Below are 23,605 nucleotides of genomic sequence, written 5' to 3'. Positions count from 1 at the left end.
TCTGGGGACCCTGGGCTAGCGGAGGCTGCCCCTGCCCATGACAGGGGCCTTTGAGGTCTCTTCCACCCCAAACCAGTCTGGGGTTCTATGAATAAGCTGCTTCTTGACAGAGCACACCCTTCTAACACCCATACATACCTTAGAGGGTGGGTGGGCTCCTTGTCCTACCGAATAACTAAACCTGAACTGGGGTAGGCAAGAAGTACTTACTGCAATGACCCATCCACTCTGCCGCCTGTTTCTCAGTTGCTACCGCTGTAACCCTGGGGTTCAGCAGCAATCATCCTGTCTTTGGAGGGAGGGAAACTGGCAGGACCAGGAGATTTCACATCAGAGTGATGTTGCAGTCTAATGAGACAGAGCTGTTTATCTGCAGCATCTCAGGGATTCTCAGCAGCCGCATTTGAAGTGCCTTGGTGAAATAGTGCTGGTATTAGTATCAAATTTATATGACAGATGTGTCTCAGCCATGAAACAGGACACGCTGGCTTAAGTCTCCTCTGTCCTGCTGCCAGACACGTCTGGGCTCTGCACCAGATGCACTGGTACAAGAGTCATTGCCAGCAGTGCCCACGGCTTTGCCACAATTGTCCTCTCCATGCTACATCACAGCTGCTGGCTTAGCTAAACAGGGACCTGGATGGGGTTCTCTTGGCTGCTGGTGAGGCTCAGGAGCATTCTTGCTCAGGGCACAGGACCTGAAGAGATTGGGGCATGAGGCTTCCAACGCATGTCTTGTGACACCTTCATTTTCTGAAGTGACATCAGACGCCTCGAGTAGCTGCTTGCTGCGGGTGACATGCTGAGTGCTGCACTGCAGGGAGGCAAAGCCTGAAGTTCAGGGCATGTTTTGTTAAGCAGTCGTGCAGAGGAGTAACTGTTCAGTCCAGGAGATCGTTGTGAACTAACAGAAGTTGAGTATGAGAATCAGGAAAAAAAAATACCTAAGGATTTCTGAAGGAAATTGTTGCTGAAAAGGCCTGGCACACTAGTAGGGCTGCGTGAGTTACTGGCAAGGCCTGCTCATAGCAAGAACCTCCACAAGTTGAGGACAATGGGAAGAATCTAAATTACAAAAGGTGAATAAATCATAGCCTTCCTGAATCTGCTGCAGGTAAGCCCAAGATAGATAAAGCCAATGTTTCCCTCTCCCATTTCTTAAAACAGGAAGGACATAGAGCAGAACTGCTTCTCCTGGCATATAACACACACACCAAGTATTGGCTTTAACTGGGAGCAGCCGCAATTCTCAGACGCGTGTCATGCACACAAAGACTCCATTATGTCCTATCAGCAAACAAAAAACCTCCCATCCAAGCTGGGAGGTTTTTTAATTCTTTCCCCTCATATAATTATCCATTACATCAAGTAGACACGTGTGTCTTCACAACTCCTACAGGTGATGATACCAGGACCGGCAGGGACTCGGCCACTCGCTCGTTTCACTAATCAGCAGGAGGGAAGGTGGGTCCCAGAATCTAAACATGCTACTGAAGAAACTGCCAGAGGAAGGAAAAGAACAAAATATTTTGCTGCACTAGGATGAAAGAGACAAAGAGACCTTTGTCAGCTGCAGCATTAAGTTTTCTGGAGCAGGAAGGTTTTATGTAACAAGGAAGAAAAATGGATCGATGTAGCTGAGAGTCGAACTCCAGACTGAGAGCCTGGCTCCTGGGTGAGACTGAAAAGCCAGAGCTGTACAGATTACAGTGGGCAAAAGGTCTGCTGCAAGAGCCTGGATTTTGCCTCCCCTGAAGGAAAGGCATCAAGAAGAGATGTGCTTAGGCGTACGAAGGCAGCAAAGCCCCAGATGAGAGGCCAGTTTTCAGAGTGCCCCAAATACACCTTGCTCCAACTCCAAGTGGGAGTGAAATAAATACCTTCACTTCACCCTGAAACACTCAGAAATGAGATACCCCAAAGGTGAAAGTTGCTATCGCTGCCGAGTTACCCAGAGCCCGCTCTGCACTGGCCTGCCTTACAGGCACTAAGGCTTCCAAGTCCAAAATACCCAATGACTACGTTCTGGCTTCCAGAGAGATTCAGATCCCTACTGCAGACCATAGGAAAGCTGTCACTGCATCAGCCAGCAGCCTCTAAGAGCAGCTCTCAGCTATGAGGAAGCAGGGGCTGATGGCAACATACAAAGTTATTTAAACATGATGATCCATCCCTGTAAATCCCGAGTGCGATCAGGGTTCGGAGGGCACTATCTGCTAGGGGAAAACAACCGCGTTCAGCAGAGACTGCAAGATAAATAGAAGAAAAATAGCTCCTTTCACAGCTGAGGAATTGGGCAGTGATGGTCTGTCCATCCCACAGAAAGCTGTATCGCACCTTTAGACCACGGATGGATGAAAGGGGTATGATTCCAGCTCAAGTTACAAACACTCACTGACCCTGCGTGCTACTCAGTGAGGACAAGGCTTTATTCAGAGAAGAAAAGAACATCAGCACAGAACTGAATTCATCTCAGTAAGGAAGTGCCTTTCACAACCTGACAAATATCCTAACTCAGAGAATCGAGTAACTTCAAAAAGAACTGAAGGAAGCCTTGGAAGCTAAATTGGCTCGTAGCACTGCCTGAAGCCTACACCTGCATTTTTAGTGTGATAATACATTTATCTCAATGTTCAGCCAACTAGATTTATTAAATGATAGCACTTTCCTCCACAGGACACAGGGGCAATTGAGGCAACACTGCTTAACCCATTGGTCCAAGGACAAAGAAGCTGTCGCTGCCAGAGCCAAGATGCAGGTAGTCCTGAATCCAAACCCTGAAGAAACCTGGAGGTGTTCCAAGGTCTAACAGAAGAGGAATAAAAGCTCAGGCAATATCTGAATAAGAATGAAGGACAGTTTGCAGAAGGCTCTTACAAGGCGTTGGTAGCGTTCAGAATGAAGGTAGAAGTAATTTCACAGACAAGTTTCCAAAGTCATCAGGGCCCATCATTTCCCACCAAGCCAAGTGTTCCAACATTTCATCTTCCTACCTGTGTCTCTCTCCACAGCACCGTCACAGGTAGGCGAGGATTCGTGTCTCTGGGCTACCTTCGCGCCACTTCGCAGCACCTTCTCCAGTATGCCTCGGCCCTCTCGGAGCCTCTCCACCGATGTTGGGACCATCCTGCAACAAAAACCCAGTAGCAGCTGAGGATTGCCATTACTCAGCTGAGAGCAACGTGACCAAGGGGGCTGTGGGCTCCTTGGTATAATCACGGGTTTAAGTTTCTGCTTAAATTCACTGGTATGATGGTACAGCAAATGCAAACCCCTACCACAGAAGGGAGGGATCAGAGACTGCCAGATCTCTAGACAGACAAGGAACAAACTTCTGAACTGCTTTTGCAATGTGAATAGACCTCCTGTGGGATTTTAGACTGCCAGTCACTGGCTACCATGAGAGCACTGCCCTCAAACACAGAATCTTGAGCTCTTTATCAAAAACATGGTATCAACATCCAGTTCAGTGAATCACCTGATTACAGGACACCTTCTCCCAGAAAAACTGTTTCAAGATTCAACCGTGTTTTGAAAATCCTGGTATTGTTTTAAAATTAGATGCAGTTATTTTACATGCATTAGTTTCAGGCTAAGAAGCAGCAAACCCAATACCTTTACAACAACAGTGTCAAGATAGTACAGTCAGATAACACAGTGTTCCTGGAGCACAGCTAGGTTTGGCCATTTTGTCCATTAATGCTACTTTGTCCCATTTATTCTGTAATGTGAAAACTCTCTGCTCAAGATCAGTGCTAGACCTTGTTCCTTTATATGTTTACAAGTGTCTAGTCTGAGGGTGATAAAACAGGTGAAGTGGCTTTCCTAAAGCAAATCGGCAGAAGAAAAGCAGAGCCACGGACAAATCTCAGACCCTTGGGTCAATATTCAATCTACCATGCACAGGAGCAGCCAAATCTCTTGAGAAATACCTGTTTTAACCTGTAAGATAGTTACACCTTGATCAGGGACTCACAATGTCTTTACCCCAAGCACTGAAGAACATACACCTTAATAATGCCTCAATTTAAGTATCTAGAATAATATGAAGTGCCCTGCGTACCACATATACACACAGCTTCACACATTAGATTTCTGTATTTCTTTTTTTAAAAGAGTTATTAGAAACTGGTTTTTTTCTTGACATTAGGTTTGGATTTTTTTTCTTCTTTAGCCCAGATATTGAAGTTCACCCCTCACTGAAGCAGAAGGGAGAAGGGCCCAGAGTTCACACCTCATGGAGGTGAATGGGGTGAGGGGGTGAATTCAGACCTTCGTTGCTGCTATTGTTTTGCTGGAGACAGTTTTCTGCAAGGCTGGGTTTACTGGGCAGCAGCACATCTGTTTACATTGTGATGGCTGTATCTTGGCAACTGAAAGAGACAGAAACTTCATTTTTTTTAAACGAAAGCTACCGGCAGATATTGTAGAATTCAGCAAAAAATCCAGACAACTCTAATAATGAAGGCACATCATTTTTGTTCCCACCATTTTCTTCTGTGCCTAATATTCTATTTGATTACTGTAAATGTCTGGAAGTGTATTGGGGATGTAAGCACTGAAATTGGGTCACAACTTCAACTCGGTAGCATGCGGTTTGCAATGTATTTTGTAGAGGAAGAAGCGGACCGTGCGTTGGCTGCCCTTGCCCATTCACCTGCCAGAGAACAGGAATTCTACAGGCAGAGAATCTGCTTTCAAAACCTATCAGCATGGTTTCAACTTCACATCCAGTGCCCCGTGACAATAAGATCTTTATTCCCACACAATACTTACTCGTGAAATTGTGTGAGAAACTGAATCCGGGGCACCTGCTGAGGAGCAGGAGCAGCAGCTCGCTGAATAGAAAACACTGTACTAGAGCAAGGTTGCCACGCCGACACCTCACCCTAAAAACTTGGGGTATTTTCCCCATTCAGCTAGGTTTTTCTTTCACCCTTTTGCAGGCAGAAGGAAGTGGCACAGGAGGAGAAGGGCACAGGTTATCAACCGCTGCACAGAATAATATTTGGTTATTAAAAAAATATTATGAACTAATCAACATCTGATGGCCTTGTCTGTGGCCAGTCCCAACATCTGGGGGAATTCACCCAGCAGACAGAGGACTGTCAGAGGTACAGGACAAATCTCCACTTGAAGAGTAATGGAAAAGGGAAGGAAACAGATCTTATTACTCCTGCAAGTTCACCCCAAACGACATTTCTGAAGCACTTTCAACATATGACTTCATACCTCTCACTACCTTCAGCACGGCTCAACATCTCATGCCACCCCCTGCCATGACATGAGCAGTGACACAGCTGCGTCCGTGGAGAATCAGCACTAAAAGGCACACCATGAACAGGACTTGGATGCAAAGCAGCAGAGCCAGCACACTCCACAGCTCCCATCAGCAGAACACCCTAACCATCACCCCACTGACACTACAACGCCACAGTCCACGTTGTAGTACTTCTTTTTTTGGACCAGACATTACTATCAGGTTTAAAACTTTTTGAAGATCAGCCCTTCCCTTTATCAAACCTTCTCAGGATAACATGACAAAAGTGTTTTTCCAAAGCCTTTGACAAGCCACTGACCAGTCTGGTAACTGCTCTTCAAGCTGTATGCACAAGGCATTAGGGAGGCTGGAGTTGTTTCATTGTCCCTGCTTCTCCCACACAAAGTTGCAGAGGGCTCTGTTAGCTTGCCTTCTGAACAGGAGTTGACTTAGTATCACACATGTCCAAACAGAGGGAAGGAGCAGCAAGAAAAGACCTGGATTATATTCTCATCACAAGAGTAAGACCTTCAAACCTGAGAGCTTTAAAGGAAACTGGTGGAAGAGAGAGACAACTGTTTAACTTCATATTTTTCAAGCCAGACTTTTGATATTTAAACCAAGAACTAAACGGCAGGCTGAGAAGGCTGTTGGTATCCTTCACAGTCGTTTAGCAATTATGAAAGAGAACATTGCAAGAGACCATCCAACTGCACTTATTGTTATGGAAATGTCCCCCAGGGAGTTTGGCCCTTCTCTGTGGAGCACTCTCAAGCTTGCTTGGAAGGGTAACACTCACCACCTACTGCTGATGCTGTCCTGGGATTTGCTGAGCGACGTTGAGGAACTAGCCCCCCTCGAGTCTGGTGGGCTGACGTCCTCTAAATGAGGCAGGGAGGGATGCGAAGGGGAGAAGCCACTTTGTGGGGAGGATGGGGTTCGTACTACGGAGCCCGTCAGGCTGTTGCCATCTGTGTCAGTCCCAGAGCTGCTGCTGCCCTGTCGGGTAGGAGTCCCTGTGCATCGCGCTGAATCGCCTCCCTCCTTGGCTTCTTGTTTCCGCTTGCGATATTCTAGTAGAGATACCTGGGAGAGAGGAACAGCAGCCATGAGTCAGGGAGCCTCTGTTTTGGGACACTATATAAAACAGGTATCAGTACCTGTACATCTCAAAACCAGAGAGTACAGGCCTCTTTCACAGAACAGGTATCTTCAGAGTCCTGTTCACCTGTTCAGCCATGCTAATGTTAAAACTTGGTAAAACCTCAGACAGAATTTTGGCCTGCTTGAGCAGATGCAGCAGTTGGTGCAACAACCTTCTAGCTCTACCACCCAAATAAATTATACCTTTGCTAAAAGAAATGTATTTTGTGCAAAGCAGTCTCAGATTTGGCAGAGGCACAGGCCAAATGGTGGCAGGTAAGGCTGTCTTGTGACACAGGGACAGCAGGACCGAAAACACACAAGTATTTCCAGCTGAGCACTTGCCTTTCACTGTGCCTTCCCTTAAGTTATTATGAGGCACAGACCCCATAAATTACTCACCAAAGGCAGCCCTGCTGCAGGTTTGATCAATTATGATTCAATGCCTGTAAGGAAGGCTTGAACAGGGTCTTTCCACAAGTAGCTTAACACATGAAAGCTTTAAGGTAGGCGTAACTTTGAAAGAAAGCCAAAGGGAAAAATCAAAACCCTCCAGAAACCGGACAGAACTAAGACATTCCATCCAGCTGGACACTTACACAAGTGACCTGAGTTACCAGTCTTGCAGCAAAAAAAGAAATTTAAATAAAAAAACCTCCAACTACAGGGAAAGGAACCAATAGACATCTACACAAATGGATGTTTATTTGTCCCAGAAGTACCCAGTTTTATCACAGCAATGTCTGGTTTGTCATTTCCACTCAGTTTTAGCCCCATGAGAGCCACTGAGCTGCCAGTAGAAGCCAATGCACATTGGCTTTCTTGAAACAGTATTGATGCATACAAAGAGCTAATATTTAAGTAACAACTTTCATTTACTTTTCTTGTAATGTTGTGTTTCCATACTAGGAAAATATTCTAAAACCTTCCAGTAAACAGCCTGTGTTTTCCCTTGAAAGATCAGACCCTCTCTCGCAGTAAGGACCCCTTTTGTCCTGAGAAACACTATCTCCACCAACCAGTACAGCTGCACCGCGTTACTGCTCTGGTCTTGCCTCAATTTAACAACTGTTTATGAAACCTGTGAGCATCACACTCTCCTTTCTGTGCTCCCAGAGGAGGTATTTTCATTGTGGGCTTTTTCTTCCACCTCTCACATCAAGATCCCAGCTAAAGAGTGGCTCACTAACTTTTAGATTACTTTCATGCAGGCACTGGACGCTTGGATGACTCGCCCAGCCCACATTTTAGTTGTAATCTGCTCTCTCTGTTCTCCCTGTAACTCTTGCCCGTGGTGCCAACTGTTCCCGCTCAGTCTTACAAGTTCCTTTTACAAGAATACTTGCCTTCTTCCTCTGGGGGGGATTCTGGGGAGCAGATCTGACGCCTTCACAAGCTCTCTCGCTGCAGGGAGACATGGATCCATGCACCGTCTCTTTAAGCAGCCCTGACTCATGTCTGCTGAAATACCCTTCGGCAGGAGAGCTGCAGGATCCTGCTTCCGAATTCATTGGCTTCCTCTCCCCCAAAGGAGCAGATCCCCGCAACAACCCATCCGCACGTGGCATAGCGTTCAGTGGGGAGAAGGCATACATTAAATTAAACTCTGTCCGAAAAGCCTGATCAGAGCTTCGTAGCAGCATCTGTGCTTCCCCACTTTTCCCTGGGAAGTTCATCTCTGAAGTAGAGTTTATGGAGGGTTGTGGAGTCAGATCAGAGGATCCAAAGCTGAGCAGCGATGGTCGTTCTGGGCAGGTGTTTGCACTGGAATCCAGGTACCCACCCTTCAAATCCAGGTCGGACCGGAGGCAGAGCTGGAAAATCCGGGAAGGAGGGGGGTGGAAAGTCAGGAAAAGGGTCAGGCAGGGGTGGGGACAGAAGCTTAAGTCAGAACATACTCTGTACAACGCTAGCCCACTGATTTCCATTCTTTCCGGTGACCCCTTTGGATCTTTCCTGCACCGTGCTGTTCATTTTACAGCGGAATGACTGAGAGTAACAACCAGTTTAGCTGTCTGGTAGGAGATGCCCTTTCCCCTTTAGTGGTCTTACTACAGCAAGGGGATAAGCCTCAGCACTATCCCCAGGCAGTAAATGAAGAAAACCCAGCACTTTCAATTGCCTCATATGTCCCAAAGCCAATGTTAACACATAGTACCAGCTAAGTTCGTTATGAGAAAGAACAGACAATATTTGCTGTCCATTTATTGTTTTATTAGCAAAGTTCTTGACTGTCCCAAGTCAGTCACTACTAACTTCCCAACAATAGCCCGCCCAGAACCTCTAAGCCATTTGTTTTCACTTATTGTGAGCTTTGGCAATCCCTAACAATAGTACATTCATTTCATTTATACAGCATTCCTACATTTCCCATGCTCTAACAAACCCATAATGGCACCGTTTTTGCGCTGTCACAGTTTCTGCAGCATTAGGAACTGACACAATGGTATATCCATTTATCTACTTTAAGTGCCAAAAAACCTCCAGGGCAATGGCATAATCACCTCCTTCACCAGGATAACATGTCAGGATCTCAGACAATGAGCATAACTGACACAATTTCATCCTCTTTGTGGGACTACAGTGCTTAGGGAGAAACACAGCAGCACCAGGCACCGGCTCTGCCCGAATGCTGCTGCTGAGCACATTTCCTTGGCTATATCACAGCTCCAAGTAATCTGCCACATTGGAGATAAGTGGGTATTTTCTACTATGGGACAATCTCCAAGGAAGGTGTTTCACCTCACATTTTACAGCAGCCCACTGGGTAAAGAGAATACTACATTCTGGCATCTCCTCAGCATTTTAACTCTGCAAGTGAACAAGGGATGGATCAAGGCCGAAGAGAGAAGGTCAGGTGCAGCACCACTGTGTCCTCATAAGTCAAAACTCCTAGTGAATGCCTTCCCTTCTCTTCCCCAGCAGTCATTTTGCTGCTACAGAGTAAATATCAGACACCACTTATCTGCTGGGCTGAGGCTGAAGTTGATTAAGGTTTTCACAGACCTCTCTCACCTTCACCTCAGTAGCTGAGACATACCAGGTCTTCACACTACCTGCTTCCCACCAGTGCCAACAACTGAGTAATAAACTTCAGTCTTCAATTTGTCTGCTCTTTCATCATAACCCTGAAAAACTACCCAGCCTTTCTGTGACCGATTCTCCACCCTTATTCCCACCCCCTCCGCACTTCACATCCCTCCCCTCCTACCATGGCCTCACACACGCACACGCACACCCGGCCTCAGTGTGGTAACTTACCTCTGGTGACATGGACTCAGGCCTGTGCGCAGGGGAACTCTCAGGGGAGGATACGTTCTAGGGGAGGGAAGAGCACCTTGTTACTCATTTACTTTAAAACTCAAGAAGCAAAGTAAAAATCAATTACAACACAAGCACAGAGATTAGCGATGGTTATTCTAAACAAAGACCATCCCAGGAACTGGCCCCACCCTGGACAGGGACTCCGACAGTTCCATGGTTTCCGAAGTTCCTGGAAGCACAGCGACAGGACTTGGTTACTGTGCTTCAGGTGACAACTCAGTGCCCAGAAGGGAGCACATAAACGTCAACAACAGCAGCGTATTGTTCTCCGTATTTCTGATGCTGTCAGTACAGAGCCTGCAGAATGAAATATCGAGCGCCCCGCTTAGGGCGTTTAGTGTGAGGCCATGGGAGAAAAGGAAAGCCTGATTCCGCCCAAACAAAAGGTGACTAAGATCCCTCAAACACTACAGTGAACTTTCATAGACTTTATACTAGAAACAAAAAAAATCTGTCTGTTCTCTTCCTACAGTGCTACAGGACTGAGGTATAAAGCTTTACACATGGTGAGATGTATTCACTCAAGTCAGAGCTGATGATAACAAAATGAAACAGACATGACACTAAAATAGAGATGTTATGAATAAGCTGCATTGAGGGAAATACAAAAGTTTGAACAAAGCAGCCTATGGTCTACCAAGCTGTTAAGACTCCTTTATTAGAGGGGGAAAAAAAAAAATCATATAAAGCATTTCTACTGTACTTGGGGCTACTGAAAGCTGTTTAGGGACAGAGGAGCCAAAGAGGTCAGAGAGTCTTTGAGAAGTGGAGCACTGCTGCACTCTTTGGAAGCCACATTGGCATGGAGATCTGAAGTGAGGAAAGGTGACTAAAGAAGATTGAAAAGCCTGCAGAATTTGGGAGCTACTGTGGAGAAACGGAGAAAAGAATTAGACTGGTGTTCCTGACAGCTGTGAAGTGAGGGGAGGCTGGGCTGCTGCAAAGTTTGGCATTTAATAGAGCACATGCTGCTCAGGAACATAGCCACACACTCAAAAAGGAAGGTGTCCCTAGCGTTACCTCTGCTGCAGATATTCCAGTTCCTCTCCTTTTAGCATTCCCAGTCCCTGGTCAGATTTACCTCAAACTGTAGTGGAGTATTGCAGCGACTAGCAGCCAGAGAAGGAATTGGTGAGAACATCATGCCATAACCGTTGCGACTCTCCTCTTCTCCTGGCAGAGATGAGCAGGGTGTAGTCAGCTGTGGGCTCGCTGAACCAGGAACCAAAGGGATGGCAGGTGGAGGGGTGACGGGAGACAGCGGCCTCAGCAGCTTCTTAACATTCTGCTCCATCAAGTAGCGAGACTTCCATTTCTTCAGGGGACTCAGCAAGTCTGAAAAACAAACTGAGCTGAGGACAGGACTGAACTATTAACCTTAACCATGTGCAAATCACATGCTGTCTCTTTGCCCCCACTCCCAGCCCAAATGGAGCCCCATGAGCCTCCAATGTGACTAGGAAAGACTCTTAAATATGAAGTACCTCTGAAGTACTTCTATACCTGTCTTGAGACACGTCTCAGTAGTGGTGACAGAACGATATGTAATCAAGAACACACAATGAACAGGAAAGGAAATATTTCAACTAGAAGCAAGCACAAGAGGGAGCTAAGGGAAAGAAAGACAGGAAGGGATAAAATTGGAGAGGAGAGGGGTCAGAGGACATGTCACTGTCACTGCTACAAACCACAGGCAACTCAAGTACTACCTGAGCCTACCAGTTCCCTAGAGACAGCATCAATACACCCCAAACACATTTCACTCCCACAAAGAATTAATGCCTTTCCTTCAGGCCTACCCCTATTGAAATTAAGATGTCTTTTTGATGCTCAGTTGTTAAAAAAAAAGCATTCAGTAAATTCTGCAGTTCAGTTGTATGTTTCTTCAGGTCTTGCTCAGGGACATGCACTCTGCTCTGGCATTCTGTTCATTTTCTATTCATCTGACTTGTCAATAATCAATTCTGTATTATTTGTGTGCTGTCTAGCTTCCTGCCTGTCATCCTTGGAAAACTGATCCCTGGCTAGGTAGATCTTCACCCTCTTTCTATGTAGAAAGATTCACATGTGATATTTAACCATTCTTCTGCTGTACTCACAGATTTTAGCTTCTCCATCTTTTGAGACTTACTTAATCATTCGCTTATTACATACGTGCCTGTGAGACTTTGCTATATCTTCCTACAGTCAGCAGATATTTAGTTGTCCATCTAACAGCACCCTGCTGAAAAGAGATGATATTGAACTCTCCTTGTTTTTTTTTTGCTTTCCCCCCTCTATTGGACAATTGATCCCATCGCACTGAGGGTGATGATGTAAGATAAAGTGATTAGCTTTTCACAGGAAAATACTAAGAAACTTTACACATGCTCAAGCTAGAAGGGGTCTCCAGAAATTTGAACTAATGGCAAAGGAACATTCTCACCTGCCATACAGCTGGGCCATCAAGCAGCAGTGTACATTAAGAAGTCACCCTATGCAGCTGCCTTTGTTATTTGGCAGCTTCCCCAGTTTAACTCAAGCACCCACGCTGTCCTGATGGTTCTGAGCACTTACCTGTGTCATCTTTGCAGATGCTGGAAGAACTGCTGTTCTCGTTACTTTGGTATAGACATTGGGTTCTGTTCTCTTGCGGAGCTGGTGAGGTCTGAGTCATCCCCTCTTCCAGGGCTTGTTTGATCCAGCGCTGAAACAGAACGAGACTACATAAACGTGCAACCCCTCTGGTACTTTCCATGTGATCTTGCAGGATGTACTCAAACTCCTACACTTGCGTGCAGCAGGGCAGACTGCTCAGAACACTGATATTACCTCCTTCGCATGCACTCAGACAGGAACCTGTTAGAACACAGCTGCGAGCGCTGAGTCTAACACCTACTGTGATGGGGCTGACTATGTGCTCTTGATGAGATGTATTCTGGGGATCAGCAGTCTTCAGCAAAGATAAGTAAAGAGCAAATTATTAATAGATAAAATGCAAAACTCGGGCAGCTAAGGAGTATTAAAAGCAATCTTAATTAAAAGGGAAGGGAGATAAGTATGATGAACTATACTAAAAGCCTGATTTTTGCAAAAGAGCTGTTTCCTGCCCAGGAGCACACACAAACTGTCTCCCTGTTCCACTAAGGCATATTAGAGCTTAACACAGATTCTGCTCTAACAATTCTGGCAGAGAAATGGCTGAGTTTAATCACATAACAATTCCTCTGGGACTGTGCTTGCTGCCAGAGACAAAGAGCAGAAAGAAAAAAAATCTGATAAAGCACAAGCAGCAGTTTGAGGGGGCTAAGCCAAGAAGAGAATAGGAAAGGCAAAGCTTTTCTTCAGCTACTAAAAGAGATAAAAGTCACAGCAGTGTTCTGAGCATGGACAATAAAGAATGTTTCACATCTCATATGAGTGAACATGAAGTCTCAGCAAACCTGCAGTGGGTGTGCTAGTCCTGATCTTGATACAAACTGACTCCTGATGGCAGGCAGGAAACCTTTTCTTGCTTTAATATAAAAAAAAAAACCCAAACACCCAAACAACTGTGACAATATATGAGAAAACACCTAGGTGATTCAATAAAATGAAGGAAACTGCTGAAAAATGACAAACAATCAGTTTAGCTGAGGGATTCACTTTCTCAGCCTTTTCTTCCCCCAGAGATTTAAAAATCATGTTTACCTTTCAGTAATCCACAGTTCATCTGCATGCCAGCAATATGTATCCTATTAGAGATACATGCATATATCTTATGACTCCTCAAAGCTATTATGAAAGAGCAATAGAAACTCAGTGGCCACAATCCCCAAAGTGAAAACTTCAACACGAGGATGAAGAGCAGGTGACAGGTTCTATTTTGATGGCCTCCGCTACTGTACAGCAGATGTTTCTTCTCTGTTCAAATATATCTCAGTGGATTCCACTGCAGCCATCAGGAAAACTGAGAAGAGTCATCCACTCTGGAGCACTGCTACCTCCAGTGTGGCATCTGATCTGGCAGCCAAAGCACTGTACAATGTGTGATTAACGTGAGCGGGTTATACAGTTCAGTTTCCTTGCGAGGTTCACACACTGGCATGCTTTGGATGCAAACTGAGATCATCAGCTGAGGGTATTTGGCACAGTCCTCAGTAGTTTAGGGAAGAGGCCTGCTGACAATCCAAGAAAATATGTGATCTATTTCTGCAGCCTTTATAAATCAACCTTTCTGACTGAGCAGCCAGAACCAGACCAGACAGAAAGATCAGGTGTTGAGCATGCACTGTCAAGTTCGGGGCCATTTCTAGTCCTCAGATGGCTGAAAAGGAGTTCTCCCCTGGGAGCTTTCTGAACACAAGATGACAACTTTTTCTGTATCTCCAGACTGGTAGTGTTAAAAAAAAAAAAAGGTAGCACACGTTTTTCATTAAAAAACCTGCCGAACTCCTACCCAGTGAATGAAAACCTGTACTAGAACAGATATTGTTTACTTTCAAAAAGTAGAAATCTAACGGATTCCGCATGTACGCAACATCTGTTCTGGCACCAGAAGCTTCTGGTATTTTATTAATTACTCAGCGAATGGAACAGGCAGTGTACCCAAGTTTTCAGATGATGCCAACCTGGGAGAAAAATGACCATGGTAGGAGACAGTATTCAAGATTTTCCTACTAAATTAGGACATGGATGGGGAGAAACAGGACACAGCTCAGCACAAGCTACAACAAAGTACCATATAAAGCCAGAAACATTCACTTCTGAAATTACAGGCTAACTAACAGGTTGTTCTAGCAAACACAGTAAAACATGAACTGAAGATGAGTCTAATTCAACCTGTTGAAACAGAAAACTCAAAGTAATTATACTGGGATGCACAAAATGGGTATAGGCTACGAGAGACAGAGCAGCTTTCTGCATTAAAAATGACAAAGTATCCAGCTTTGGACACCCAGCTTCAGGGAGGATGTGGCCTAAATGGAAGTCATCCAGAGCAGTACTAGCCTGTTCCCTCTCCGGCAGTGAGAATTATAATGACTAGAAAACAGCCAAAGGTAGCTTGGGAAGATTTGTTCCATGACTGCAGTTTTCACTGAATTGTGAGCTTGCTGGCTAGCTGTGCAGCCAGTGCACCAAGCAGAGAACTTGGATAACTCTGCCAGTTCTGCTCTGGACGCTTCCCTCTTCCCTGAGGCTCAAAGACTCTGTCAAGGGTTCAAAAAAGCAGCTTGAACCTTGCAGTTCTCAGCTTAATGGTGCAGGAGGAGATTATCCAGGGCCATGGCAACGAACAGTTTTGTTCACATGAGTACCTACGAACCAGCAAGAACTTTACCTTCGAAGAAAATACTCAAGAGAGACCTTAGCTTCTTTTTATAGGTGCCTGCTACTGCACGACAACAAATTGGCTGAAGGTAGAAACATCAAAGTCCAAAGTTTCTCTCTGGAAAATCTCCCTCAAAGGCAGAGAAACCAGAACACAGCATCTGACTTTGAAAGCTACCAAGACTGGAAGATCAGAAAGGATTTCCCTAAAACTGTTCCCAGGCTGAAAGTGCCTCTGAGCAAAGCTGATGGGCAATAGGCAAGACAGATTCAGACAGAAATCTGACTGAACAAACTAATCTGGACTACTGTTTCCCTGTCATGGGGAAACTCTAGTGTTCACTGGCCAGACACCATCTCTAGAGGAATGAAGTCCTCAGCTGGGCTCAGTTCAGGCTTATTTCATGGCCACAAGTATCTGTTGTAGATAAATGATCCCAAAGTAAGAGCTGTGGTCTTGCTCTTGTGAACATGCAAACTCAAAGCTTTGTTAAACAAAGGCTCTCCAAAGACAATGGATCTTCACTGAGGCACTGTATTCTTGAAGTCTTTTGCAACACTGTCCTATCCCCACAATGCCAACTATCCTCTGACTGTGAAAATAGTAACATAAACCATTCTAAGGGCAGCAATTAAAGCTCCTTGACTCATGTACACTGGGTAACAGACAGTCACTGCAGATTTGAAAGTATGTGTTTCTCAGAGTCACACAACAGTTCTACCATGGCAGAAGGCAAAGATGAAGACAGAACTCTGTCTAGGAGAGGGTCAGGACTCGTAGCCTGCAGACCACACTAGCACACCAGCAAGATCAGCTCAGCAGGAATACGTGGTAAGAGGCTCAAACAGGATACAAACTTTACAAGGGTGCCAGTAAGAGCTTAATGAGTATATAGCCCCTGAAGGTAAGACATGAGCAAACATACCTTTTTACAGGAGCTGTAAATTCCATCCAACTGAAAGGGCCTTCGACGTCTCTCAGGGTTGAAGGGTGAACCAAAACGAATGTAGTGTTTAGGTGTGGTACAAATTAGCGGGGAGTGGACGAGACCTGGCAACATGTTCAGGGTAGTTGCCAGAACTGTTGGGTCTGTAGTAATGCGCAGAGGGCATTCGATAGGGCACTCCTGCTTTTCCGCCTTGTCATTCAGCCATTCGGTAACAAGATACTGAAGGAGAAAAACCACCCGTCAGTGCCACTAGCACAGGCCAAGAAGAAAGGCAATATGGCACAAAGGTACATGGGGAAGCAATGGTGATGTCAGCCTGCACGCTAAAGCTCCCCTCCTCAATAGGAAGAGACACAGTCAGGAGTTCTTGCATTGAACCCAGTTCTCATCCATTGCAGGCACAACAACAGGTAATCCAGTTTTACAGAAGTCACTTGATTTTATGCTCCATTAATCTTACTGGAACATTCTCCCAAAACTTAATCACCTTGTTCAAAACTAGTTTCTAGCTACAAGCCTAAATGTATTAATGGCTGATTTATGCCCAGTGTGTGCCAGGTGCTCATTAGCTTCCGCAATTTTTCCTCCTTTCCCTTACAAGTTTCTCCCAGCTTGTATGTTCTAGTCCACAGTCACATTCCCTCATGGTCTTCAAATCTAGGCTGAAAGCTAAACATGTTCTACGTTATCCCAAATTAATACCCAGCCTGCCACTCCACACCACCTCAGAAAGATACTGCCACCAATTCCTACACCAAAGACATTTTAAAATATAAAGTCATACAATTGTAACTATTTTGAAGACCTATTTTACCTTTTTAGTTTTGGGGTACTTCACTGCAGCTCGATTAGACTGAGATCCCGCAGCCAGGACCGCAGTTGGGTCCGATCCCATCAACTGTCTGCCTTCTCCTGGACCTTCTACACTGCTGACATCTGTTGCCGTTACCAAGCTGGCAGTGCTTCCTTCCTCTGGGACAGTCTGTGTGAGTTCAGCTTGCTGGGAACTGGCTTGTTTCTGCCTTCTCAGTCTCTGTGCTGAACTGGTCCGGTATCGAGAGAAGCGACTTTTTGGTCGGGGCCTGGAGGGTTTTGCTGGAGCTGGCTTAGTAACTGCTTTTTCAGGGACAGCATCCTATGACATAAACAGTCATTAGTCCAAGCACTTCTAAGAGTATTCCTTTTCTCTGCATACAGGATCAAGGATTGAGATTTATTTATTGACACTACCTGACTCCTAAAATGCCACTGGACTGTTTATGTTGGCTCGTAAGATGGCTTTGGGGATGCCAGCGTTTTCACCTCGTCTCTTAAGGACTCAACCAGAATATTGGTCTTATGGGAGAAAGCAGCAGTACAAAACTTGCCACACCTCTCCGGGTAACTACTGTTACTCCTGATCTGAGCTGACAAATGCGATTCCAGGTAAGTTTCTGGGTCCTGCCACACGAGGCAGAACATGTGCATTCAGAGCAAAAACACCCCAAACATTCACAGAGAAAAGGCAAAAAAATTCCTCAATCCCTGCAGCCATACATCCAACTTCAGCTCACACCAGTGCAGAATGGGCCTACTGGGTGAAGGAGCTCGGCTTAGCCCAAAAAGACTTAGGGGGACCTAACAACAATCTTCCTAAATTCAAGCTGAAGCCACCAAGAAGGTGCAGTGGTGTATAATGGGAAGCCAAAAGACAATGTACATACACTGAAATGAGAGGTTCACACCAGATACAAGACAAAATTTCCTTCACCGTGAGAACAGTCATGAATTAGAAGAGGTTCACCAGAGGGGCTGTGCAATCTCCATCCTTGGAGCTATTCAAGGCAAGACTGGGCAAAACCCCAGGCGACCTGGTCTGACCTCAGAGCTGACGCTGCCTGACGTAGAATGGATTAGAGACCCTGGCAGCCCCTCCCAACCTGAATGATCTTATGATCAGATATATCCATCTGAGCTTGGTATAAACTATTTAACAGTCTATCTTTGTCTTACCGCTACTTGTGAAGACCGCCGTGTGTTCACCCCAGTACTGCTGTTACTGTTAGAAACATTTGGAGCAGCAGCACTCAGTGCTGAACTTCCATCTTCTGCTTCAGGAGTCTCTGTTTTTACTTCCTCCAGCTCAGGAGCCTCAGAACTGATGTTGATTTCAGCATCAGTGCTGTTCCGGTCTGATGGTTGCTCCCGTCTCCTCTTTCTCTTTTCCAAGTTTTCAAACATGTGCATGATGGCTTCTACTTTCCTGTCTTCTCGGGACTAGAACACAAGAGTAAACTTAAAGTCAGCACTGCAAATGGAGAGGAAGAGTCAAGAACAGATAGGGGATGAAGCACAGGAAGCAGAACAACTGCCAAACAGCAATGCCAAGAGCCAGAAAGGGGTCAGAGAGAAGCCGGTTCTTTTCAAATATTTGCATCTTTCAACATGGCAAATTTCCCAGAATAGCAACATAATTATGTGTTCACAGAGTAACAAGAACTAGACTTTGTTCTGAAATAGGACCACTTCGATACTACTGAGTTATATTTATAAAGTGATCACAAATAAATGCATAATTTTGAAGAACTAAAAACCAAAAGAAAGAATAAATAGAGCAAAGAGGTAACCTGAAAACAAGTGGAGCTACTCGCTAATGACCATGTGTTGGAAGCAGACAGAAGCCAGAGGCAACAGAAGTGAGTGAATTGGTAATTGCAGCAAGTATAATGCTCCACACTAAAATGATCCAGATTCCTTCCCTGATGTCAGGAGATCACCCGGCTCAAAAATAAAAGCTCTTGTCTAAGCAGCTTACACAGTGGATAAGAAAAACAGAACAGGAAGAGAACAGAGAGGCAAAACAAAGGTATTTATTGGGTAAACAGAAAGGACGGGAAATCTAATCACCTAGCTGTATCAGAAATAATTGTTAATTATGTATACAAGAGGCCCAGTACAATAATGCTGCAGTGACTGGCAAAAACCAGGCTGAATCAAGTGAATTTTAAAAAGTGAGGTCAAGTGCCTTCTGAGCCTTGTCATAAAGGAAAGAGTATCTTGATGAAGACAGCAGAGCTCAATCACAGCAGCCTGGCATTTACGGTTTTGTTTCAAAAATATTCACTACCTACAAAGAATTTAGAGACCAGGAAAACTATAGATACAGGTATTTACCTGGTTCCAAGTATAGAAAATTGAATCTCATTAAAGGAGATTAACTGGTGAAACATACGGGAACAGGGCTTACAGGCTGATGGGAAGCACTTCACTCAGTCTTCTTGAACTGTACTGTCCCAGAAAGAGATCAGTTTCCCCTCATTAAAATTAAATGTACCCTCCAAACTCAAGACCAGGCTGATGGAAGACCACTCTTATTCACATTCCAATAGAACCTGACTGCTTTATCTTGCCTGTTCTAAAAAATACATGAGATAATCCAAGGATATCTTCCTGCTCTGTAATTTGCTGTGGCTATCTCAATACTTAAAGCATTTACATGAAATTTACACATGGAAGATCCGTATCTCCAGCTGGAGAAAGAAGGATGATTAAGGTATTCGGTGAACAAAAGGAAAGGCAAGGAACTCCAAGCTCCAAGACATTTGTTCACTTGTAGAAGGATGGGAGAGCTTTTTCTTCCTCAATTTTTTTTTGCTGGTTGATTTTGTGTTTGTTATTTTCTTTTACTTATAATAACAATCAATTCAATAGTCAAACCAGCTTCACAGACATGCATAAAACTTTCCAATCCAGGGACCAATCCCAGGTACAGTAGGAGGTACAATCCCCCCACACCCTGCTCTACTCAGTACAGAAGGCAGCCAGTGAAGGACTGTGTTATTCAAGATCCAAAAGCAGTAAGAAGTATTTTGTTCAAGAAGACTGATTAAGACAACAATGATTTGGGAGCGCAAAGGGCTTTCCTAATAAAGAATATAGCAAATTTTGTTGAGCTGTGCCAACAGTGCTGGTGGCCTACCAACTGTTGCCGCTTGATCTTACCTTTTCCCCACATGGCAACGTGTTTCTGAACCCATACACAGAGATATGTTAACAAACCTAAGCCATAAATGGGTCAAGTTTTAACAAAAATCAGGTTCTTGTTCGTCACAGTGCTCTGTAATTTCTTTTACTGGCAATAAGGAAGGGCAGCAGGAACATAAAAAGGGTGCAATTACCTTCTTTGAACCTGGTGCTGACTGCAACCTGCTGATTTGTATGTTTTAGACTATACAACAGCCCTGAAAGTAACAGTTAGACCTTTCAACCAGGAACGCAAATCCATCCTGTACCTTCTACTCCTCAGCACTCATAAATCCTGCAGTGTGGAGTCAGCCTGGATTTTGGGCTTTTTTTTTGCTGCAGCTCTTGTGGCTTTTTTAAATCCAATTACCGAAGATGACTGACAGCTGGAACTTGTATTGAAACAAGTGAAATTACCAGCTCGGCCTGTTGGCCACTGACAGAAGTCCTAAGGGGGATGGTACCTAGACTGAGAGAGGTACTTGCCCGTCGGTTGTGCACCAAGGTTCCCTGTTCATCTACAGGCTCCTCCTTCTCCCCTTCTTGTTTCTCCTCCTTCTCTGCCACCTGGAAGAGAAGCCCAGACCTATTATTACAATTCCCTTCGCAATCTAAGGTGCTAAAGACTTAAAAAAGTGCTCTGGCAGTTTCTGTTCTATAGACCCCAGGGCTGTATTGGTGCAGATCCCATACCACTGAATGATAAAAATCGATATGACATGTTATAAGCCGTCAAGGGATTTACCTCATTGTCACTGACCGCTGCTGGTCCCTCAGGAACTTCCTCTGTTTGCTGACTGCTGTTCTCATCTGATGCAATGCCCTGCTGTTCCATTTCTAGCTCCTTTCGACGGGCTTTTCGCCGGCGTGTTTCTGCCCCAATCAGTGTGCCTAAAACAGGTGGAGGTAGGTGTTCTGCAGCATTTGGGCTACGTTTCTGCACAGGGCAATTCCGGTTCCCCTTGTGACACGCACAGTCCACTTTATAGTTGCTGCTCCAAAACACAAACATAATTCGTGTCACTCTTCCATTTCTCAACCCTTGTACCGAGACATTCAATGCATCTCCTACTAAACATCTCACCACGTGCCAAAGCAAGGACAGCAGGCTACCTTATGGCCTCTATTGGAGAATATGCCAGCAGAACTGGACAGAATAGCCGGAAAATGCAATTCAGTAGAAAACGGAGCAAAATGTAGAATGCGAGGAAAGGGCTGGAGGAAGATGTCCAGTCCAGGAGGGCAGTGGAGAGCTCCTGGGTGAGGTGAAGGACTCACCAGATGTTGTACTCATAGTCAAAGGCGATGGTAACCTCTGTGTCCTTGGCAATGGTGGCAACAGCATAGATACACAGGTGGATCATCCCATCAGCAATCACATGACGAACCTTGTTAAACAAAGTAGAGAGAAACTAACATCTCCACAAGTTGCACTTCTTACTTCCAAGAGGGAAGCGTCCTTCTGCAAAGTAGCTCTTATCTATGCAGTGAATAATTACCCTGAATTCTCCATAGGAAAAAGCCTGCTTCATCATGCTGTCTCATCCTGTGCTCTTCTACTTAACACTTACTACCACCTGCATACCCTATCATTCTGCAGCCAAGCAAAAGCTATGAAAGAAACCTTTTCCTTCCCAACTAAAACTTCACATCCCCAAACCTTCTGGTCTCATCTTCCAAGTATAAACCATACAAGCACAAAATGCAGAGATTTCACCCCATTAACCGAATTCTCAGTTCGAATATTCATGAAAAGGGAAAACATGCTAAACCTGTGTAAAATGTGCATTTGCAACTACAGTGATGGTGAAGAAAGAATTTACCTCTGCATTTGGAGTGCAGGAACGCCTGATGAATCTGGCATCATTGCCAAAGGTGCGGGCATCGACACACATTTCAACGCCATTGAACTTGGAGTAGAACAGCACAAAGGGATATGGCCTGGAGAAGTAACAGAATGTCTCAGTCCTCAAATCCTCAATCCCCATGGCACTTAAAACAGGTATCCCTCATGTCACTGGAAGCAGTGCTTCCATCAGTGCAATTGCTCTGAAGGCTTATGCACTTCCATTAACAGATCTACTTCAGAGGGTTTTGGTCCATAAGCAGAGCATCAAGGTGAGGCTGTGTTATTTGATTTCCCATTTCTACAGATGGCACAGCTGACAAGGGCCCTGTAAGTGCATTATCCCACAGAGACGCTAGTCTCTCCGTGCCACGATGCTCTCATACTAATCACTTCATAGTACTCTTACTTTTTGAAGAAATGCCCATTGACCTCGAATTGCTGTCGTAACATAACCTTCCCTCGGTACTCAATTATAAGGGTATCTAGTGCCAAGTCTCTTGCTGCCCTCAGGATCTTCCGGTGCTTCTGAACCCGAGTCACCCTTCCCAGCTGCAGCTGTAACAAAAGCCAGAGCAAAATATGAGAATTGAAACCAAAGGCCTCTAACTCCTCCAAAATATTTTACCTACCTGAATAGAAAAATCACTCTACTAGTAACACACAGAAACTTCACCAAGTGAATCTACTGTTTATTCTGTAATGCTTTAGTAATGACCATTGACCTCAATAATATTTATCAAAAGCAAAAAGTATTTATTCCTTTCCTTCAAAGTAGTCTCACAAAGCTATCAGACCAAGTATTTTAGTCTTGCAGCTAAGAGGCATAACCAGACCTGTCAGTTGCTGCTAACAGAGAACTGCTCTGCAATTATGGCCACTTTCAGTCAGAATAACTCAAATCCTCCCTAAATTGTGGGTTGTCACATGTTCAGAAGAAAAAAGCACAAGCTTTTCTTTCTGCAGAGGATTGTAAAGTCTAGCTAACAAGCTAAAGACTTAAGCTGGCAATTTCTATCTCCCATCTAGAAACTTCTCTTCATCTGCCTGCTTAACTAGTGCCACTGATTTTACTCATTGTAACAAGAAGAAATAAATTTTAACTAAGTAGCAACAGTTTGCTGAATCTTCTTTATGTTGAAAGGCTACAAGCTCCATTACAATGGCTTTTCACAACAGTGTGCCTTGACAGTAGGAAACCACAACATTCTAAGCACAGACATTTGAAGACAACACATTTTAGGGAATAATGGAGGGCACGTTATAAGCACTACTGCATAAGAAAGACTTCTTCCCTAAAATTGAAGTACTTTTCTTGCTTAACAGGTTGAACCTCACTTCAAGTAAAAATGATGTGAAGATGGCTGGCTGCCTCACCACAAGAGCTGTACCTGGCTTTTTCCTAAGCATGCTGTTCACTGCACGTAAGGACCTGGTTCTGATACTCTTCCAGAGTGAATTGAGGCATAAGTGTTCTTACTTCAGTAAGAATGACAGTCATCTATCTAAATTAGAAGTAAAAGACGAGATTTTATTAAATGCAAACCCTCCCAACTCTTCCTGATAAAAGTTCTCTCGTCAGTAACAGCTACTGAGCTGTTTGCTCAAATGGACAGAAATCACATTAGCTCAAGAAGGGGCTCAGTCTGGATAACACAGAACATACAACGCTTCAGCCTTGTGAAAATGAAGTTAATGCCTTAAGGTGGCACTCAGCACTGGGAACCAAAACAGAACCCTCTGCCCTGACCATGTGAAAGTACTGAAACAGACTTTTTTTATTTTGGTAGG

The 23,605-nt window shown here is 44.7% G+C and overlaps 1 protein-coding gene across 1 annotated transcript in view; it reads right to left on the bottom strand.

Moving 5' to 3' along the window:
* The window catches only part of SETD5 (SET domain containing 5), a gene marked incomplete at its 5' end in the record, with an annotated part of 39,671 nt that overhangs the window by 3,055 nt on the left and 13,011 nt on the right, over positions 1 to 23,605 (bottom strand). The window contains 14 exons of the mRNA XM_084269780.1: positions 2,994 to 3,127; positions 6,060 to 6,346; positions 7,750 to 8,217; positions 9,665 to 9,721; positions 10,809 to 11,062; positions 12,284 to 12,413; positions 15,943 to 16,185; positions 16,781 to 17,101; positions 17,959 to 18,222; positions 20,455 to 20,535; positions 20,714 to 20,960; positions 21,247 to 21,356; positions 21,792 to 21,909; positions 22,224 to 22,372. Coding sequence (XP_084125906.1) covers positions 2,994 to 3,127; positions 6,060 to 6,346; positions 7,750 to 8,217; positions 9,665 to 9,721; positions 10,809 to 11,062; positions 12,284 to 12,413; positions 15,943 to 16,185; positions 16,781 to 17,101; positions 17,959 to 18,222; positions 20,455 to 20,535; positions 20,714 to 20,960; positions 21,247 to 21,356; positions 21,792 to 21,909; positions 22,224 to 22,372 — 2,863 coding nt within the window. The remainder of the gene's footprint in view (positions 1 to 2,993; positions 3,128 to 6,059; positions 6,347 to 7,749; positions 8,218 to 9,664; positions 9,722 to 10,808; positions 11,063 to 12,283; positions 12,414 to 15,942; positions 16,186 to 16,780; positions 17,102 to 17,958; positions 18,223 to 20,454; positions 20,536 to 20,713; positions 20,961 to 21,246; positions 21,357 to 21,791; positions 21,910 to 22,223; positions 22,373 to 23,605) is intronic.

The sequence above is a fragment of the Gallinula chloropus genome (genome assembly GCF_964237585.1).
Source record: "Gallinula chloropus genome assembly, chromosome: 12".
NCBI lineage: Eukaryota > Metazoa > Chordata > Aves > Gruiformes > Rallidae > Gallinula > Gallinula chloropus.
The sequence above is the reverse complement of the archived record's forward strand: the minus strand, read 5'-3'. Positions and strand labels throughout refer to the sequence as shown.